Source organism: Bison bison, unplaced genomic scaffold, assembly GCF_000754665.1.
Source record: "Bison bison bison isolate TAMUID 2011002044 unplaced genomic scaffold, Bison_UMD1.0 scf7180017864535, whole genome shotgun sequence".
NCBI lineage: Eukaryota > Metazoa > Chordata > Mammalia > Artiodactyla > Bovidae > Bison > Bison bison.
Genome location: NW_011495084.1, coordinates 895,015 through 910,433, shown reverse-complemented (window position 1 = coordinate 910,433; position 15,419 = coordinate 895,015). Strand labels below are relative to the sequence as shown.

The 15,419-nt window shown below is 34.3% G+C and overlaps 1 protein-coding gene across 4 annotated transcripts in view; it reads left to right on the top strand.

The window, feature by feature from the left end:
* The window catches only part of PPP1R12A (protein phosphatase 1, regulatory subunit 12A), a 168,498-nt gene that overhangs the window by 115,607 nt on the left and 37,472 nt on the right, over positions 1-15,419 (top strand). For 2 of the 4 annotated variants that reach the window (XM_010832011.1, XM_010832010.1), the window contains exons 10-14: positions 5,661-5,876; positions 7,099-7,193; positions 9,690-9,794; positions 10,668-10,835; positions 11,231-11,407. In XM_010832011.1, the coding sequence (XP_010830313.1) occupies positions 5,661-5,876; positions 7,099-7,193; positions 9,690-9,794; positions 10,668-10,835; positions 11,231-11,407 (761 nt within the window). The remainder of the gene's footprint in view (positions 1-5,660; positions 5,877-7,098; positions 7,194-9,689; positions 9,795-10,667; positions 10,836-11,230; positions 11,408-15,419) is intronic. The other 2 variants (XM_010832012.1, XM_010832013.1) reach the window with 2 other exon arrangements.

Sequence of the window (15,419 nt, the reverse complement as noted above, 5' to 3'; positions counted from 1 at the left end):
ATATACAAACCATACTCAGAATTTTCCCAGTTGTCCTCCTAGTAACACCTTTCTAGATTTTTCAAATCTAGATTTTTTGACTTTTCAGATTTTTTTTTTAATTTTTCAAAATGTTTTGATTTTTCAAATTAAAGGTCCACTCACAAATTACACATTGTATTCATTTATCATGTCTCTGCCTTTGGACTTCTTATTTTGTTGCTTTTCTGACATTATTTGGTTTGCATTGGTTTGAGGACTAATTTTAAATCCCCACAGCAGTTCTATCATATTGTCAGTTTTGCTATTCTTTGGATTTGATACCAAGTGGCCACAATTTGAGCCTTTTAAAATCATAAGCTAGAGAAAGACCCATACTGTTATTAATAATCCTCCCTTGAAACTCTTCCAAAGGAAAGAAGTAGAGTGAATTTTTAATGGTAGAAATAACATGAATTTAACTTGTACAGTTTGAATATCAGGAGACTCTGACTAAATCATCTCACCTTCTATATTCTAGAACTGAGGGCTTCTTAAATGCAATTAGAAACTATCTTCAAATGGCCATAATTTATATATGCTTTAAAATTAAATTCTCCAGAAGCAGTCTATCTGCAAAGTTTTCAAGATAGTTATCATAACTGGAGTTACCATGAGCTGCTTTAACTAAAGGTTTATTTAATTATAGAACCCCATTTTACTTCTTAAGTGAATACTGAACTTTAACTCTTTTGATTTATTATCTGTTAGAACTACAGATTTATCAAAAAGTTCCCATAAGCTCCATTCCCGCCAAGAAGCCAGCTGTTAGTCTTTTGAGTATTTAGCTAAGCAATCTCTTTCCTACTGTAGTCAAATAATTACAGTAGGCTTCTTATCAATTATATTTTTCTCAAACATAACCCTAGATTTATGGCAGGTTACTTCTCAGTTTATGCCAACTGCCCTCACTGAAAGCAAATACTTAATAGCTCTGTTAGATTAGTGGGCCAATTATCCCTTTCTATAAAAGTTCTTATTTTATTACCAATTATTAATCAGAATTGATTCTAATTCTTAATTAAGTTGACCTAATGACAATTGTTTCTCTAATTTGTGTATTTAGAAACTGCATTTTATTCTCAAGTTGAAGATTACTTTAAAGATTATTTTGTTTCAGTATTTGTTCGTTATGTTTTATGGCCAAATTTTATTCAAAGTAATAAAGTCTTGTACAAAAGAATGAAGTATTTTAAAATTTAATCAGTATTATGTATGACTTTTAAAGCCTGTTATATTCAGTGATAATGTATTTACTTTAATTTAGCATTTTAGTTTTTTTTTTAACGTTTTAAGATTTTCCCTTTAACTTAGAGACCTAACAAATTTCCTTAGATGAATTCTTAATCTATAAATGTATCATAAAAGATTTTGTAATTAAGAATTCTATTTTTAGGTTGCCACTCACTCCTCAACTTCTGTTTTTTTAGACACAGTTGTCTTAAGTTCTCTAGCTTCTTCCACCAGTGCATAAGCCTTATATAAATAGACACACATACACATGAACATGCATGACAAGGAATAGATCACAACCCTGAAAGCTCTACAGCAGTATTGAATATCACTTATATTCTGTAATAACTCCTGACAACTATAGGGAAACATAGATGTATTCACTTTAAAAGTTCTTCTCTTCAGTTGTTGACTTGTCAGCTAAAATTGCAGAACTATTTCTGTAGCAATGAGATCAAGCCTATAATTTGTGGATATATTAACTGTAAAACCATTAGTTTGATCTTATGATTTAACTAAATAGTAAGTTTATTTCATTATTTAACTTAATAAGTTAAATAATGTTTTATATTAAAATTTTATCTTAACAGTAAGTTTATTGTTAGTTAACATTTTAACTAACAGTAAGTTTAACTAACAATGTTTATATATATAACTCTGTAGTCAAAGTAAATATTGTTGGAATCTCTAAAAAAGATTATCTATTCTGCTGTCTACACATACATTCCAATACATGTAGATTGTCTTTACTAGATGGTAAAAATTTAGAGTTGTCTTGATTACATGTTCTTGCTAATTGAACCTAATTATTAATATAATAAAATTAAATAAAAGACTAGGTGCTGTGGGTATATGAAGTATACCAATAAAAGTGTATAATTGTAAAACAGTGGTTTTAAAATGGAAGAAATCATTTTTGATTTGAGGTAGTGGAGTTAGAACATTTGTGATAGATCTTAAAGAATGTGTAGGTAGTATTTCAGCCTAACAGAGAAGAGAGTTTGTATAGTTTGTTGAAACAGAAGAGAAACGATGTGATCAAAGTAGGGATAATATAGAGTATTTTTTCAGGAAAAATGAGTTGTCAAATTTGATTAATTTACAGGATACATATATGAAGTGAAACAGGAAAAGTAGAGCCAAACTGTGAAATGTTTTCATTCCTATGGTAACGTTTTTGTGATCTGATAGATATAGGGAATCATAGATATTTGAACAAGGCCGTGAGAGAATTATTCTTTATAGAATATTATTCTGATACCAATGTACAGGTGTATTTGAAGGCGAGAGACTGAGTGAGAGAAGGTTTATTAGGAAGTCATTGAAGTTTCCCAACATGATAATATAAATCAGAAGAGTGGCAGTGGTCTTATATAAAGGAGAGGAGGAGGTTTAGAGACTTGTCACTTAATTTATAATTGCAGGAAGATGACAAAGAAGAGGTCTAACATGACTTTCAAGTTGCAAATGCAGGGGATTGGGGCTTCCTCCACAGTCCAGTGGTTAAGACTCCCTGCTTCCACTGCAGGGACCATGGATTTGATCCCTGATCAGGGAACTAAAATCCCACATCCCACATGCCTGCACAATGTGGCCAAAAAAATTTTTTTTAGGGATTGAATAGATTACTGATGCCCGTAACAGAAATAGGGAACCAAGGAAGAGCTGGTTTGGAAATAAAGGTGTTGCACTTTACACATTGTTTCCGTTTCCAGTTCCAGTTTTCCTTATCTATAGTCCATTCTACAGGTAAATAGAAGTTCGGAACTGGGACGTTAGGAGTGAGATTGAGTTGCAGAATAACACATTTGAGAAGAAGCTGAATACAATGCATGAGGATATAAAGAAGACCCTACTCCCAGCACTCAGAAGGAAATATAAAGAGAAGATAGGATATATGAGAACAGACTACTGGAGTGCTTATGTTACAGGGTTATGACAAGGAAATTTGTTACAATGACAGCAACAAAAAGACCAAGAATGGGGGTAGTCAGAAGAGTAGGAAAGTCAAAGTAGTGTCCTGGTTATAAAAACAAAAAGAAAAATCTCAGGGAATAGGTATACTTGAGTTAACTCAAAGAGGTTCATTTATATACCAGAAATAGAAAGATGCCTTTAAACAGATAACCAGTTCTTAAATTACAATTTATGTTAGATAGAGAGGAGGTATATCAGTTTTAACAGTGCAACAAAATTTCTAACTTGATAATACTGCCTCATTTTTCTCAACTCTAAAATGATAGTAAAGTTCTATTTCATTGGATGGTTTCAGGACTAAATGAGATAACCCATATGAAGCACTTCTTTTAGGCCTGACACAAGTGAACATTTGTTAAATGTTCGCTTCTGTTGTAACATTCAGCAAATATTATTTACTATTTTATCATGGAAGAGTAAGATTTGTTTCTAGTTTGAGGAAGGTTCTAGGGGCAGAGAGGATTAGCAAACCATAGTCTGTGGGCCAAACGTGGCCCCCTACCTGTTTTTTGTACAGTCTGCGAATTAGAATGCTTTTAATATTTTTAAATGGTTGGCAGAGGCAGGGGAAGATTAAAAGAAAAGGAGTATTTTGTGACACAAATTCTAACTTCACTGCCCCTAAATAAAGTTTTATTGTAACACACCCATGTTCATTCACTTGTATGTTACCTATGGCTGGGTTTGTACTGTAACAGCATAGATGAGTAGTTAAAGCCTAAAATTTACAACCTGACCTTTCATAGAAAAAAAGTTTGCCAGCCTGTGTTCTCGAGTAGTGTGACTTTAAACTCTGAAATCAGTAAGGAATCATCGCAGTGCCTATCATACTGAGTAAAATATTACAGAGCTTCCTGGACTTTCTCAGCCAAGGGAGACTTTAGTGTTTTACTGATTTTTTTTCACAGTGCCATTTGGCCCAAAGGAATACCTCTTTATTTCATTTATTAAGTAGTTACTACAAAAAAGTTAGTAATGGCAGTTTGTGCTGTGTCCAACAGATGTCACTGTACTTCACTTAAAATTTTAAAACATTCCACAGCACTCCTGTGATTTTGTTCTTGCATCTTGAATGCCTCAGTGCACATTTTGGAAACTGAGAAATGCTGTATGTCTTGAGTCTCTTTTCAACCTTATTGATAGGAATTAATTACTGGAAATACTAGAGATTTTTTGTCTAGAAAGTATCCAACATTATGGTGCTTTTAACAAGTTCTTTTAAACTTCTGTTACGGTAAACCTGGGCTATAAATATGAAAGAAAGGTTGTTTGGGGTTGTTTAATTGTTTAATTATCCATATCCTGTGCTTGTAGTAACTAGTTAGTTGCTGTGTTAACTGTCTATATTTAACTGTGGTTGAATATTTAAACTCTGTAAGTGCAGTTGATGAAGTGAACTAGTTTAAAGATTATGGGTGTTTCATTTTTAGGGCTGTTGGAAAACTGAAGTGAAATAAATATTTGTACAAAAATAGTTTTTAGTTGACATGTTTAATGTTTGGTAGAAAAATCCAATGATAAATTTAAGGCTATAATATTTAAAATATTAATGAATTAAATATTATGATTAGATATATATTGATGATTACTTTTGTTGTTGATGATGGATTTAAAATTTTTTAACCCTAGTACAAAGTGAATAAAAACAAAATTCAAGTGCAGTAGTTCACTCCATACTAGAATATTACCAGCTCTCTGTGCCTTTAACTGCATTAGAAGTTTCTCAGTTAGATTTTTTCGGATGCTCTTATACTAAAACTGGAACTTATTCCCAGTGACTCTTATTAAAGATCGGAGAGTTACCCAGTATCGGGGTTTTACTTTATTGTAAAATTCTTTTAAAAAAGGAGAAAAGTCTGTTTTGCTCATAACTTCCTTTTATATTTTCAAACTTTCAATCTGTGTCTCTTTACCTGTCTTATTTTAATTGGCTTTAGTATGATTTCATTGCTCCTATCATGCCTGTGGTGGAATCAGTAGATCCCGCATCGTGGAGGCAGGGCTTGCGCAAAACTGGCATTGTTCTTGTGCCCAGTAAGGGCGAAAAATCTATGGTGAGGCTTTTCCATGTGCAAGGATTTATATTAGGTTACAACATAACAAGTTTAATGTGAATATTGGTTTCAACGATGCATGGTTTTAAGTCATTATGGTGTGCTCATTTCTCTTCTCTGTATTTGCATCATAATTTTTCTGTGTGATACAAAGTGTGGAGTGTGTGTTCTTAAACCTAACATCTCGACAGGTAATATTTCTTTTTTCAGTTTTAGATCTTTACATTTTGACTAAGACATTAACCTGCTTAGTAAGTGTTTCTTCTGAAACTATTAACTGTAATTTTTAAGTGTTTAATCTGTAAACTTCTTTCCAGTTTAAGGACTGATCGGTCTTGATAATTTTTTTCCTTTTCCTGAAAAATAAAATAAAAACAGTTTCCAGCTTCAGCTACAAAAATTTCTCCCAAAGAAGAAGAGAGAAAAGATGAGTCCCCTGCATCTTGGAGGTTAGGACTTAGAAAGACGGGCAGTTACGGTGCACTTGCAGAAATCACAGCATCTAAAGAAGCTCAGAAGGAAAAAGACACTGCAGGTGTCATGCGCTCAGCTTCCAGTCCCAGACTTTCCTCCTCTTTGGATAATAAAGAAAAGGTAATCTGTTTCACAATTTGGTTTCTATAAGAACTATAACAATTGGTTCTCTACTGTGTATCATTATTATATCTGTATATCAACTTAAATTCATTGACTTAATGAATGACATGAAAATACAAATGTACCTACCTTCAGCCAATATCTATGTGGAATATAATTATTGGGGAGATAAGATGTATTTACCCAAAACATAAATTATGAGACTGTACTCAATTACAGGAATCCTTTACTCTGTAAAATCTATCAAGTGATAAGCTAATTTTATTTATTAAGAAAGATTTTCAAAATTTAGGAATGCATTTGTTCTAGACTGTGATTATACTCATAGGTTGCATTTATCCAATATCTACAATTTCTTTACCTACTTTTTTCATCTGATACATCCCAGCTTTGTCCTAGTGAGCAATTTTAATAGCTGTATTTTGAAAGGCATTATTAAATTGCATTAAATACAGTGTACCACAGTTCATTGAATGCTATTTTATGTAATTGGATTATTTTCCATTGCATTTTTAGTACTCAGATATTTTTCCATATAGTTTTCTTGTACTATATAAGAATGTTTATTTATATGTATTGAAATTCAGAAATGAATTATTCATAAAGTATTGTTAAGATTTTTATTTTTTATAAATTTATTGTCCTCTTGTCTCCAAGTACTTGGTGGATACCATATAATGAGAATATAACAGATTCCATTACATGGCATCTACACTCTTAGATTTGGATAAATATAATTGAAATAATTTTTTGTTTTATATAATTATATTTTAAAGCGTAGAATATAAAAGTAGTAAATAGCTTATATAATGTAAATAATTGAGACTTACAGTGAATCATATTTGAGAACTCTTCTCTCTGAAAAAAATAAGGATGTTTTGTCTTATAATACTATGTTACAGTAAATAATATGTTACAGAAGTTTAAGAAACAGTCATTAAAATGGGGAGGAATTTTTCTTATGTTAAAATGATCTAATTCTCGATTAAGGGAGAAAGAAAAGAAAATTAATTTGAACAGGCTGTCATTTAGTGCTTATAGTCCTTGAGTATTGATAGACATCAGTTTTAGAGTTTAGCTAGGAATGATGGAAATACTATCAAATAAACTGTGATGACTGTGTAATTATACGTTGTTGCATACTTTTTCCATATTTTTAGCAGCACCTGTAATCATCGCACTGATTTATTTTCACTCTTTTTTTCTCGCCTTTGTGTAGGAGAAAGATAGTAAAGGAACTAAGCTTGCATATGTTACGCCTACAATACCAAGGCGGCTTGCCAGTACATCTGACATTGAAGAGAAAGAAAACAGGTGGGTTCATTGTCATTTGCTTTATTTATTTATTTGTTTTTTTACTATGAAATCTTTACTATCTAGCATGAGAGTTAAAATATGAGGGTTGGGTTCTTATTACATGGTATGTAGATTTGAGGAAGAAATGGAGGGTGTTCCTAATAGTAGTAACACTCGGTACGTGGATCTGAGGAGGTACAGAATTTGGTATGTTCATGAAATAACGGTATAAATACAGGCATTATGGTTGTATCAGAGGGAAAGGACAGTGGTGGCAGATGAGGTCACTGACTAGCATATGCTTCTAAATATTTGGAACATCATGCAAAAGGAGAAAGCAGGGAGAAAAAGCCATTACTTAATCACTGACAACATTTTAGTTTGTTTCTTCACTTTTCAGCACATACAGAGTATGAGAACTTTTTAATAATGATTGTAGTCATGTTATAGTACTCAGTTTGTGTCTTTTTCTTTCACCTGAGATCTCATAAGCAGTCTTGTATGTTAGCATCTTGACTATGAGGGCTACTCCATATTTTCTAAGGGATTCTTGCCCACACTAGTAGATAAAATGGTCATCTGAATTAAATTCGCCCATTCTAGTCCATTTTGGTTCACTGATTACTAAAATGTCGATGTTCACTCCTGGAGTCTGAAGTCAGGTCTGCCTTAGGAAGCATCACTACAAACAGAGCTAGTAGAGGTGATGAAATTCCAGCTGAGCTATTTCAAGTCCTAAAAGATGATGCTGTTAAAGTGCTGCACTCATTCAGAAAATTTGGAAAACTCAGCAGTGGCTACAGGACTGTAAAGATCAGTTTTCATTCCAATTCCAAAGAAAGGCAATGCCAAAGAACGCTCAAACTACCACACAATTGCACTCATCACACATGCTAGCAAATAAATGCTCAGAATTCTCCAAACCAGGCATCAACAATAGTAAACTGAGAAATTCCAGATGTTCAAGCTGGATTTAGAAAAGGCAGAGGAACCAGAGATCAAACTGCCAGCATCCATTGGATCATCGAAAAAGCAAGAGAGTTCCAGAAAAACAACTACTTCTGCTTTATTGACTATGCCAAAGCCTTTGTGTGGATCACAACAAACTGGAAAATTCTTAAAGAGATGGAAATACCAGAACCACCTGACCTGCCTCCTGAGAAATCTGTATCCAGGTCAAGAAGCAACAGTTAGAACCAGACATGAAACAACAGACTGGTTCCAAATTGGGAAAAGAGTACGTCAAGGCTCTGTATTGTCACCCTGCTTATTTATTTAACTTATATGTAGAGTACATCATTTGAAACGCTAGGCTGGATGAAGCACAAGCTGGAATCAAGATTGCCGGAAGAAATATCAATAACCTCAGATATGCTGATGACACCACCTTTATGGTGGAAAGCAAAGAGGAACTAAACAGCCTCTTGTTGAAAGTGAAAGAGGAGAGGAGAGTGAAAAAGTTGGCTTAAAGCTCAACATTCAAAAACTAAGATCATGGCATCTGGTCCCATCATTTCATGGCAAATAGATGGGGAAACAGTGGAAACAGTGACAGACTTTAATTTTGGGGCTCCAAAATCACTGCAGATGGTGACTGCAGCCATGAAATTAAAAGATGCTTCTTGGAAGAAAAGCTATGACCAACCTAGGCAGCATATTAAAAAGCAGAGCCATCACTCTGCCAACAAAGGTCCATACAGTCAAAGCTATGGTTTTTCCAGTAGTCATGTATGGTTGTGAGAGTTGGACAATAAAAAAGGCTGCATGCTGAAAATTGATGCTTTCAAACTGTGGTGCTGGAGAAGATGCTTGAGAGTCCTTTGGACTGCACAAAGATCAGTCCAGTCAGTAATTCTAAAGGAAATCAGTCCTGAGTATTCATTGGAAGGACTGATGCCAAAGCGGAAGCTCCAATACTTTGGCCACCTGATGCAAAGAACTGACTCCTTAGAATAGACCCTGATGCTGGGAAAGATAGAAGGCAGGAGGAGAAGGGGATACAAAGAATGAGATTGATTGGATGACAGTACCGATTCATGGACATGAGTTTGAGCAAAGGAGTTGGTGATGGATAGGGAAACCTGGCGTGCTGCAATCCTTGGGGTCACCAAGAATTGGATACGACTAAGCGACTGAACTGAACTGATGTTAGCGTGTAATTCAGCAAACATTGTTTTTCATCAGTACATAGTATTTGTAGAGTAGATCTGCTGATATTAAAGTCACCATTCCCCCTGCCCAAACTATGGACACTGAAATTATACAATATTTTGTCATCATAAGTAAAATGTCTATAGACATTTCTATTTCCCCTCATAGGTAGAATTATTCCGTAGGTATAGAATCTTAGAACTGGAATCTTAGTGAATTACTTTCATTTGTTAATAAATATTCCAAAGTGTTTTTCTGAGGGATTTTACTAGTTTGTACTTCTACTGTGTTTATTAATGTGCAGCTTCTTTAACTCTATTTTAAAATTATCTGCCAGAATCTGAAGGATTTTTTTTTCCACAGAGATTCTTCAAGTTTGCGAACAAGTAGTTCATACACAAGAAGAAAATGGGAAGATGATCTTAAAAAGAATAGCTCAATTAATGAAGGATCAACTTATCACAAAAGGTAATAATATAATTCTTAAGTAACATTGATGTATTCTTTTATTAAAATATGAGGCAGTTTGTTTGGAGCTCTCAATTTAATATTAAAAATGTGCCTTTATATATTTTTTGTTGTTTAAATAAAACTTCATTTAAAGACACAGAGTCTATATTTAACAACAGGTTGAAAATTTGCTCCTACTTATGCCTTCATATTATGTATTTTTAAATTAAATATTTTGAAGTATCTTTTAGATTATATTGAAAAGGAACTCTGTATATAATTACATAAAAGTCAATTATGTAATTGGAGCATTTGAAATAGTCAGTAACTTGATTTATCTCATTTGGTGACTTGAAAAGTTTTTACTTGTCTTAGAACTCAGAGTAGTAGAAATGCCATGAATTGGAATGTTGGTAATACATTGGAGAGGGAGTAGAAGATCTATGCATTATTTTTTCTGCTAAAAGCAATCAAAAAGACTAAAAGATCAACAGATATAATACAGGCATGGGTCACTCCTAAGGCTGTGACCCATTGCCGAAACATTTTTTTTCCAAAATGTTAGTCTTAACTTCCCCTGAGTAAAACCAAAGTGTTTTTCCAGGCATGTCCATATGACATAGAGCAGTTCCAGAAATGTAAGCTGTCAGATCATCTTTAAATCTTGTTGGTGGGTGGGGGTTTAGTAAAATGATACACTACCAAATTAGTGAAATCATCTAGACTCTAGCAAGTTGTAGGTGCAACTCTTGGTGCTGGAGCTGGTGGTGTATTTAGGAACACAGTTTTTAAGATTTTTTTCCTAGCCTTGTGAATCTGTATAATGTATAGACATTGACTATAGAATACACCTACAGACACATCCTATATAGATATGACTCTTTCCTTTAGTTGCTCCTTTGGTAGAAGACAAGATGATTTGATTAGTTCTAGTGTTCCAAGCACCACATCAACACCAACAGTTACCTCTGCAGCTGGGCTTCAGAAAAGCCTGCTTTCCAGCACAAGCACTACTACAAAGATTACAACGGGTTCTTCCTCAGCAGGCACACAAAGCAGGTGAGTCGCAGATACATTTTGTGTTCAGGCCTCCTGTGTGCTTATGTATGTGCATGCATTTTTGTGTAGAAGATTGTGGGGCTCTGGATTTTTTCATTGACCTGATTAAAATTATTTACAAACGAAAATTGGTTCCAAAAGAGGCAATTATATGTCTGGGGAAAAAAATTAAGTTCCTGACTTAAGAACTTTTCCTTGAATTAAGCTTCTTAAAATGTAAATTTTTCTTTGACGGCTCTGGGTGAACTTTTTGGTTCATGGTTGAAAGATGTCTCACGTTGTGTTTAAAAAAAAAATCCATCCCTGTAGTCACATGTTTTCAGCTGCTAGAAAGTGCTTTCATTGTTTAGCTGTTTTCCTTTTCTCTTTTTGTGTTGCTGCTTATGATGCTATAGTACCTCAAATCGTTTGTGGGCTGAGGATAGTACTGAAAAGGAAAAGGACAGTGTTCCTACGGCAGTGACCATTCCTGTTGCTCCAACTGTTGTTAATGCTGCAGCTTCTACCACAACCCTGACTACAACTACTGCTGGCACTGTCTCCTCCACTGCAGAGGTCAGGGAGAGACGCAGGTGTGTACAGGTCATAATAGCACTGCTGATATATCTTGCCCAATGATGTAAATTGTCTGTTTTGTTCTGTTTTTTAATCTTGGAAAGTTGATGTCCACCTCTTCAGTGGGTTAATACAATGAGATAACCTATGTCAACTCAAAACTCTGTAAATTGATATAATTAGCAATTATTAGCATTTAGGCTTGGTAATCCACCTGTGACAGTTCTTTTGTTTAAAGGCACTGAGCCAGGCAGGTTATCTTACTTAGCCATCTTAGTTTTAATGGTTGTTAGAATTCAAAAAAGTTTTGTAGTGAAGATCTAAATACGTACTCTAAACACATATCAAGCAAATCATACTCATAGAAAATTAGATGTAACATGAAAAAGACAAGTTTTTTATTCTTCTCTTTGTCTCCCCCCTCTACTTCATTGTTAAGAAATTTGATGCTTAACAGGTTCCTTTTTGTTGTTGTTATATTTGAAATTTTCATTTTAAAATTTCCTTGTTGAAGAATGGCTTCTTAGGCATATGTGTTAGCCAAATAATTTTACATATGTTTAACACATTCACTTATTTCTGAAGTTTAAATTCTGGTATTTGAACATAGAACACAGTTGTTAAATTTATTAGAGAGTCTGTGAATTTATTTTGTGTCCTAAAACATACTTAGAGCACTGCTCTCTTCTTCCTGTTGCAGCCAATTGGTATGGAATCACAGATGTGGAAAGGAACTTACTATTATCTTTTATGATATCCTTTACAGAAGAAAACTGAGTCCCAACGATATTAAGTGACTTTTCCACTTTTATATGATTAGTGTGAGAGCTAAGGCTAGGCCCAAGATTACAGGAGAATCTGTGCAGGGTTCTTTCTGTCTGCTGTATTGCTCTTTGTCCCTAGCTTTGAATTTGGTTTTACCTCTTGGGAAAGAATATTTTAGGAAACTAAATGTAACCTCTTTAAATATTTTATTCTTTCAGAATTAGCTACATAACTGATATTTTCCATAACTAAATTACCAACCAGATTAATCTGGTTTTATTTCTGGTACATGGTATTCATATACAGACAGTCTTATATATCTTTTGTCTCTGATGCCTAGCAAAATGCATGGCTTGCTGTAAAAGTGGTAGCATCTTTACAGTAAATTTGTAGTGATTATATGGAAAGTAACAAAATGTTAAATGTTTTGAAAATTTTTTTTAGATTAAAAATTTTTTTCTTTCCTGTCATTGCATCTCTAGTTTCTGTCAGTATATTTCATTTCTATTTTTATGGTGAAATTTAATGATACTTCAACAGCACTACAGGCACTTTGTGATTTGAATACCAGTACAGGTCATGTCATATTTTAATTATGCTTGCTTGATTTTTCTCTAAATTTAGTAAGTTTTAGGTTTGGGGGTGTTTTCAGTGAGACCACTTAGTCAACAGAAATTAGAGGATCATAGGCATTCATTCTCTTCTAGTGAAAATAAATTTAAGGGCTTTGCTTTTTTGGAAGGCAGTTAAAGGGGAAAAGGTTTAAGAATTCTTGATTTTTTTTTACTCCTTGTCTGCCTTAATCCTAAAATAAGAGTTCTCTATGGGTCAGAATTTCTTCTTCTGTAAAATCAGGTATTTAATTCACAATTTTTGACTTCTAGAATCCTTTCTATTTCTAGCATTCCATACTTTAACATTTTTTTCCGTAACAGTTTTTTTCCAGTGATGAAGCCAATGACTATCCCCCCAAAATCATCAGTTGTTTTAGAACTAATAAATTATGATTCTTAATCTCAGATTTATTTTTTTTATGTTGAAAAGTATTAAGTTTCAGCCTTTTAGAATTAATCCTGTAAGATTTTAAAGATTGAGAATTAAATATTTAGTGATGTTAAGACACAGCAGGTCCTATAGTGTAAGGAAAAAAATGTCTATTGACATTTTTCCTAGTCTATATTATAGAAAATTTGTCTTGTTTCAGTGATGTTTGCAGTAATATTAATGTTTGTGTTTTGTTTGATGTCAAATACTCGTTTGCAATTTTGACCTTGCTGTTTGTCTTTTTTTTTTTTTTTTTGCCACTCAGCTTGTGGGATCTTAGTTCCCTGATCAGGGATTGAACCCTGGGCCCTCAGCAGTGAAAACTCAGAGTCCTCACCACTGGACTTCCAGAGAATTCCCCTGTTTTATGTTTTAATTAAATGTTATTAATTATTTCAAAATGTATATGGTTGAAAATTTTCCCCTGTATTGTATATATGGTGATTTGAGGTTGCCATTCCCTCTCCAGGGGATCTTCCCAACCAGGAATTGAACTCTAATCTTCTGCATTACAGGCAGATTTGTTACTGTCTGAGCCACCAGGGAAGCCCTGAATATTCTGTGGCTTAAAAAGATTAATTAATTAATACATTTATGCCGTTTTTATATACCTTTACATACTCACTTTTAAATACTATATAAAGTTACTGTGTACACTATTAAGTTCCACAGTATTTTTGAGTTTTCCTGGTTTTATTGATCAGGTTTAGGTTAGAATTCTCTGTTTTTATAAAATTTTTAGTTGATTAATTTGAGGGGGGAGGCATTAGGAAGAAGAGAAGAGAAGCTCACTTTAAACAGATGAGTTCCCTAGTGGCCTAGAGGTTAAGATTTCACTACCATGGCCTGGACTCAGTCTCTGATGGAGGAACTGAGATCCCGCAAGCCTCGGGGAATATCAAGATAGACAGACAGACAGGTGGGGCATGATGAAAAATTATTTCATTGTTCAAGTATTTCTAATACTCCATAGCCTTTTCAAACTGCAAAATACTAATTACCAATAACTTCATATGTGTAGTATGAATTCCCATGGTTTCGTACAACTACTCATTTTTACTATTTTCCCTTGACTCAGCCACCTCCCATTTGACCACTTATCTTCCCTCTGGAAGGAAAAATGCTGAGTGAGAAGCAAGGGTTGGTATTGCTTTTTAGAGATGTAATTTGGTTGACAAAAATATAAATATTATTGAAACAAACAAAAACAAACAAACAAACAAAAAAGGTGTCAGTTGCTCAGTTGTGTCTGACTCTCTGCAACCCCATGACCCCTCTGTCCATGGAATTCTCCAGGCAAGAATACTGGAGTGGGTAGCCATTCCCTTCTCCAGGGGATCTTCCCATTATAAATAAATATAAATGTCTCAGCCAGTAAATGTTAGGGAAAGAAATAATATACAGAATAATTGCCTTTACTGAGGGAAAAGTCCTTAATTTAGAAATAACCTTTGGATTGTTCAGAAAATAGTGGGCAGTCTACGACTAGTAAGTAAAATTACATACCCTATGTAGTTACAAGGAAGAAATCCAGGATGACAATATGATACAGTAATGTTTAAGGCAGCAATGAAATTTGGTATATTCTGCCATCTTTTTTGATGACTAGCTCTTTGGAATTAAAAACATACTAAAAACATGAATTTTCTGTCTTCTCTATGTTCTATTCGTAGAGGTCTGCTCTGTATAGACAGCTCAGGGAAGGAGAAAGGAACTAAACATCAGATGGGGACTATCAAATGTATAGGAAATATATTCAGTTCAGTCCAGTCGCTCAGTCGTGTCCAACTCTTTGCAACCCCATAAATCGCAGCACTCCAAGGCCTCCCTGTTCATCACCAACTCCTGGAGTTCACTCAGACTCATGTGCATCGAGTTGGTGATGCCATCCAGCCATCTCATCCTCTGTCGTCCCCTTCTCCTCCTGCCCCCAATCCCTCCCAGCATCAGAGTCTTTTCCAATGAGTCAACTCTTTGCATGAGGTGGCCAAAGTACTGGAGTTTCAGCTTTAGCATCATTCCTTCCAATGAACACCCAGGACTCATCTCCTTTAGGATGGACTGGTTAGATCTCCTTGCAGTCCAAGGGACTCTCAAGAGTCTTCTCCAACACCACAGTTCAAAAGCATCAATTCTTCAGCGCTCAGCTTTCTTCACAGTCCAACTCGCACATCCATACATGACCACTGGAAAAACCATAGCCTTGACTAGACGGACCTT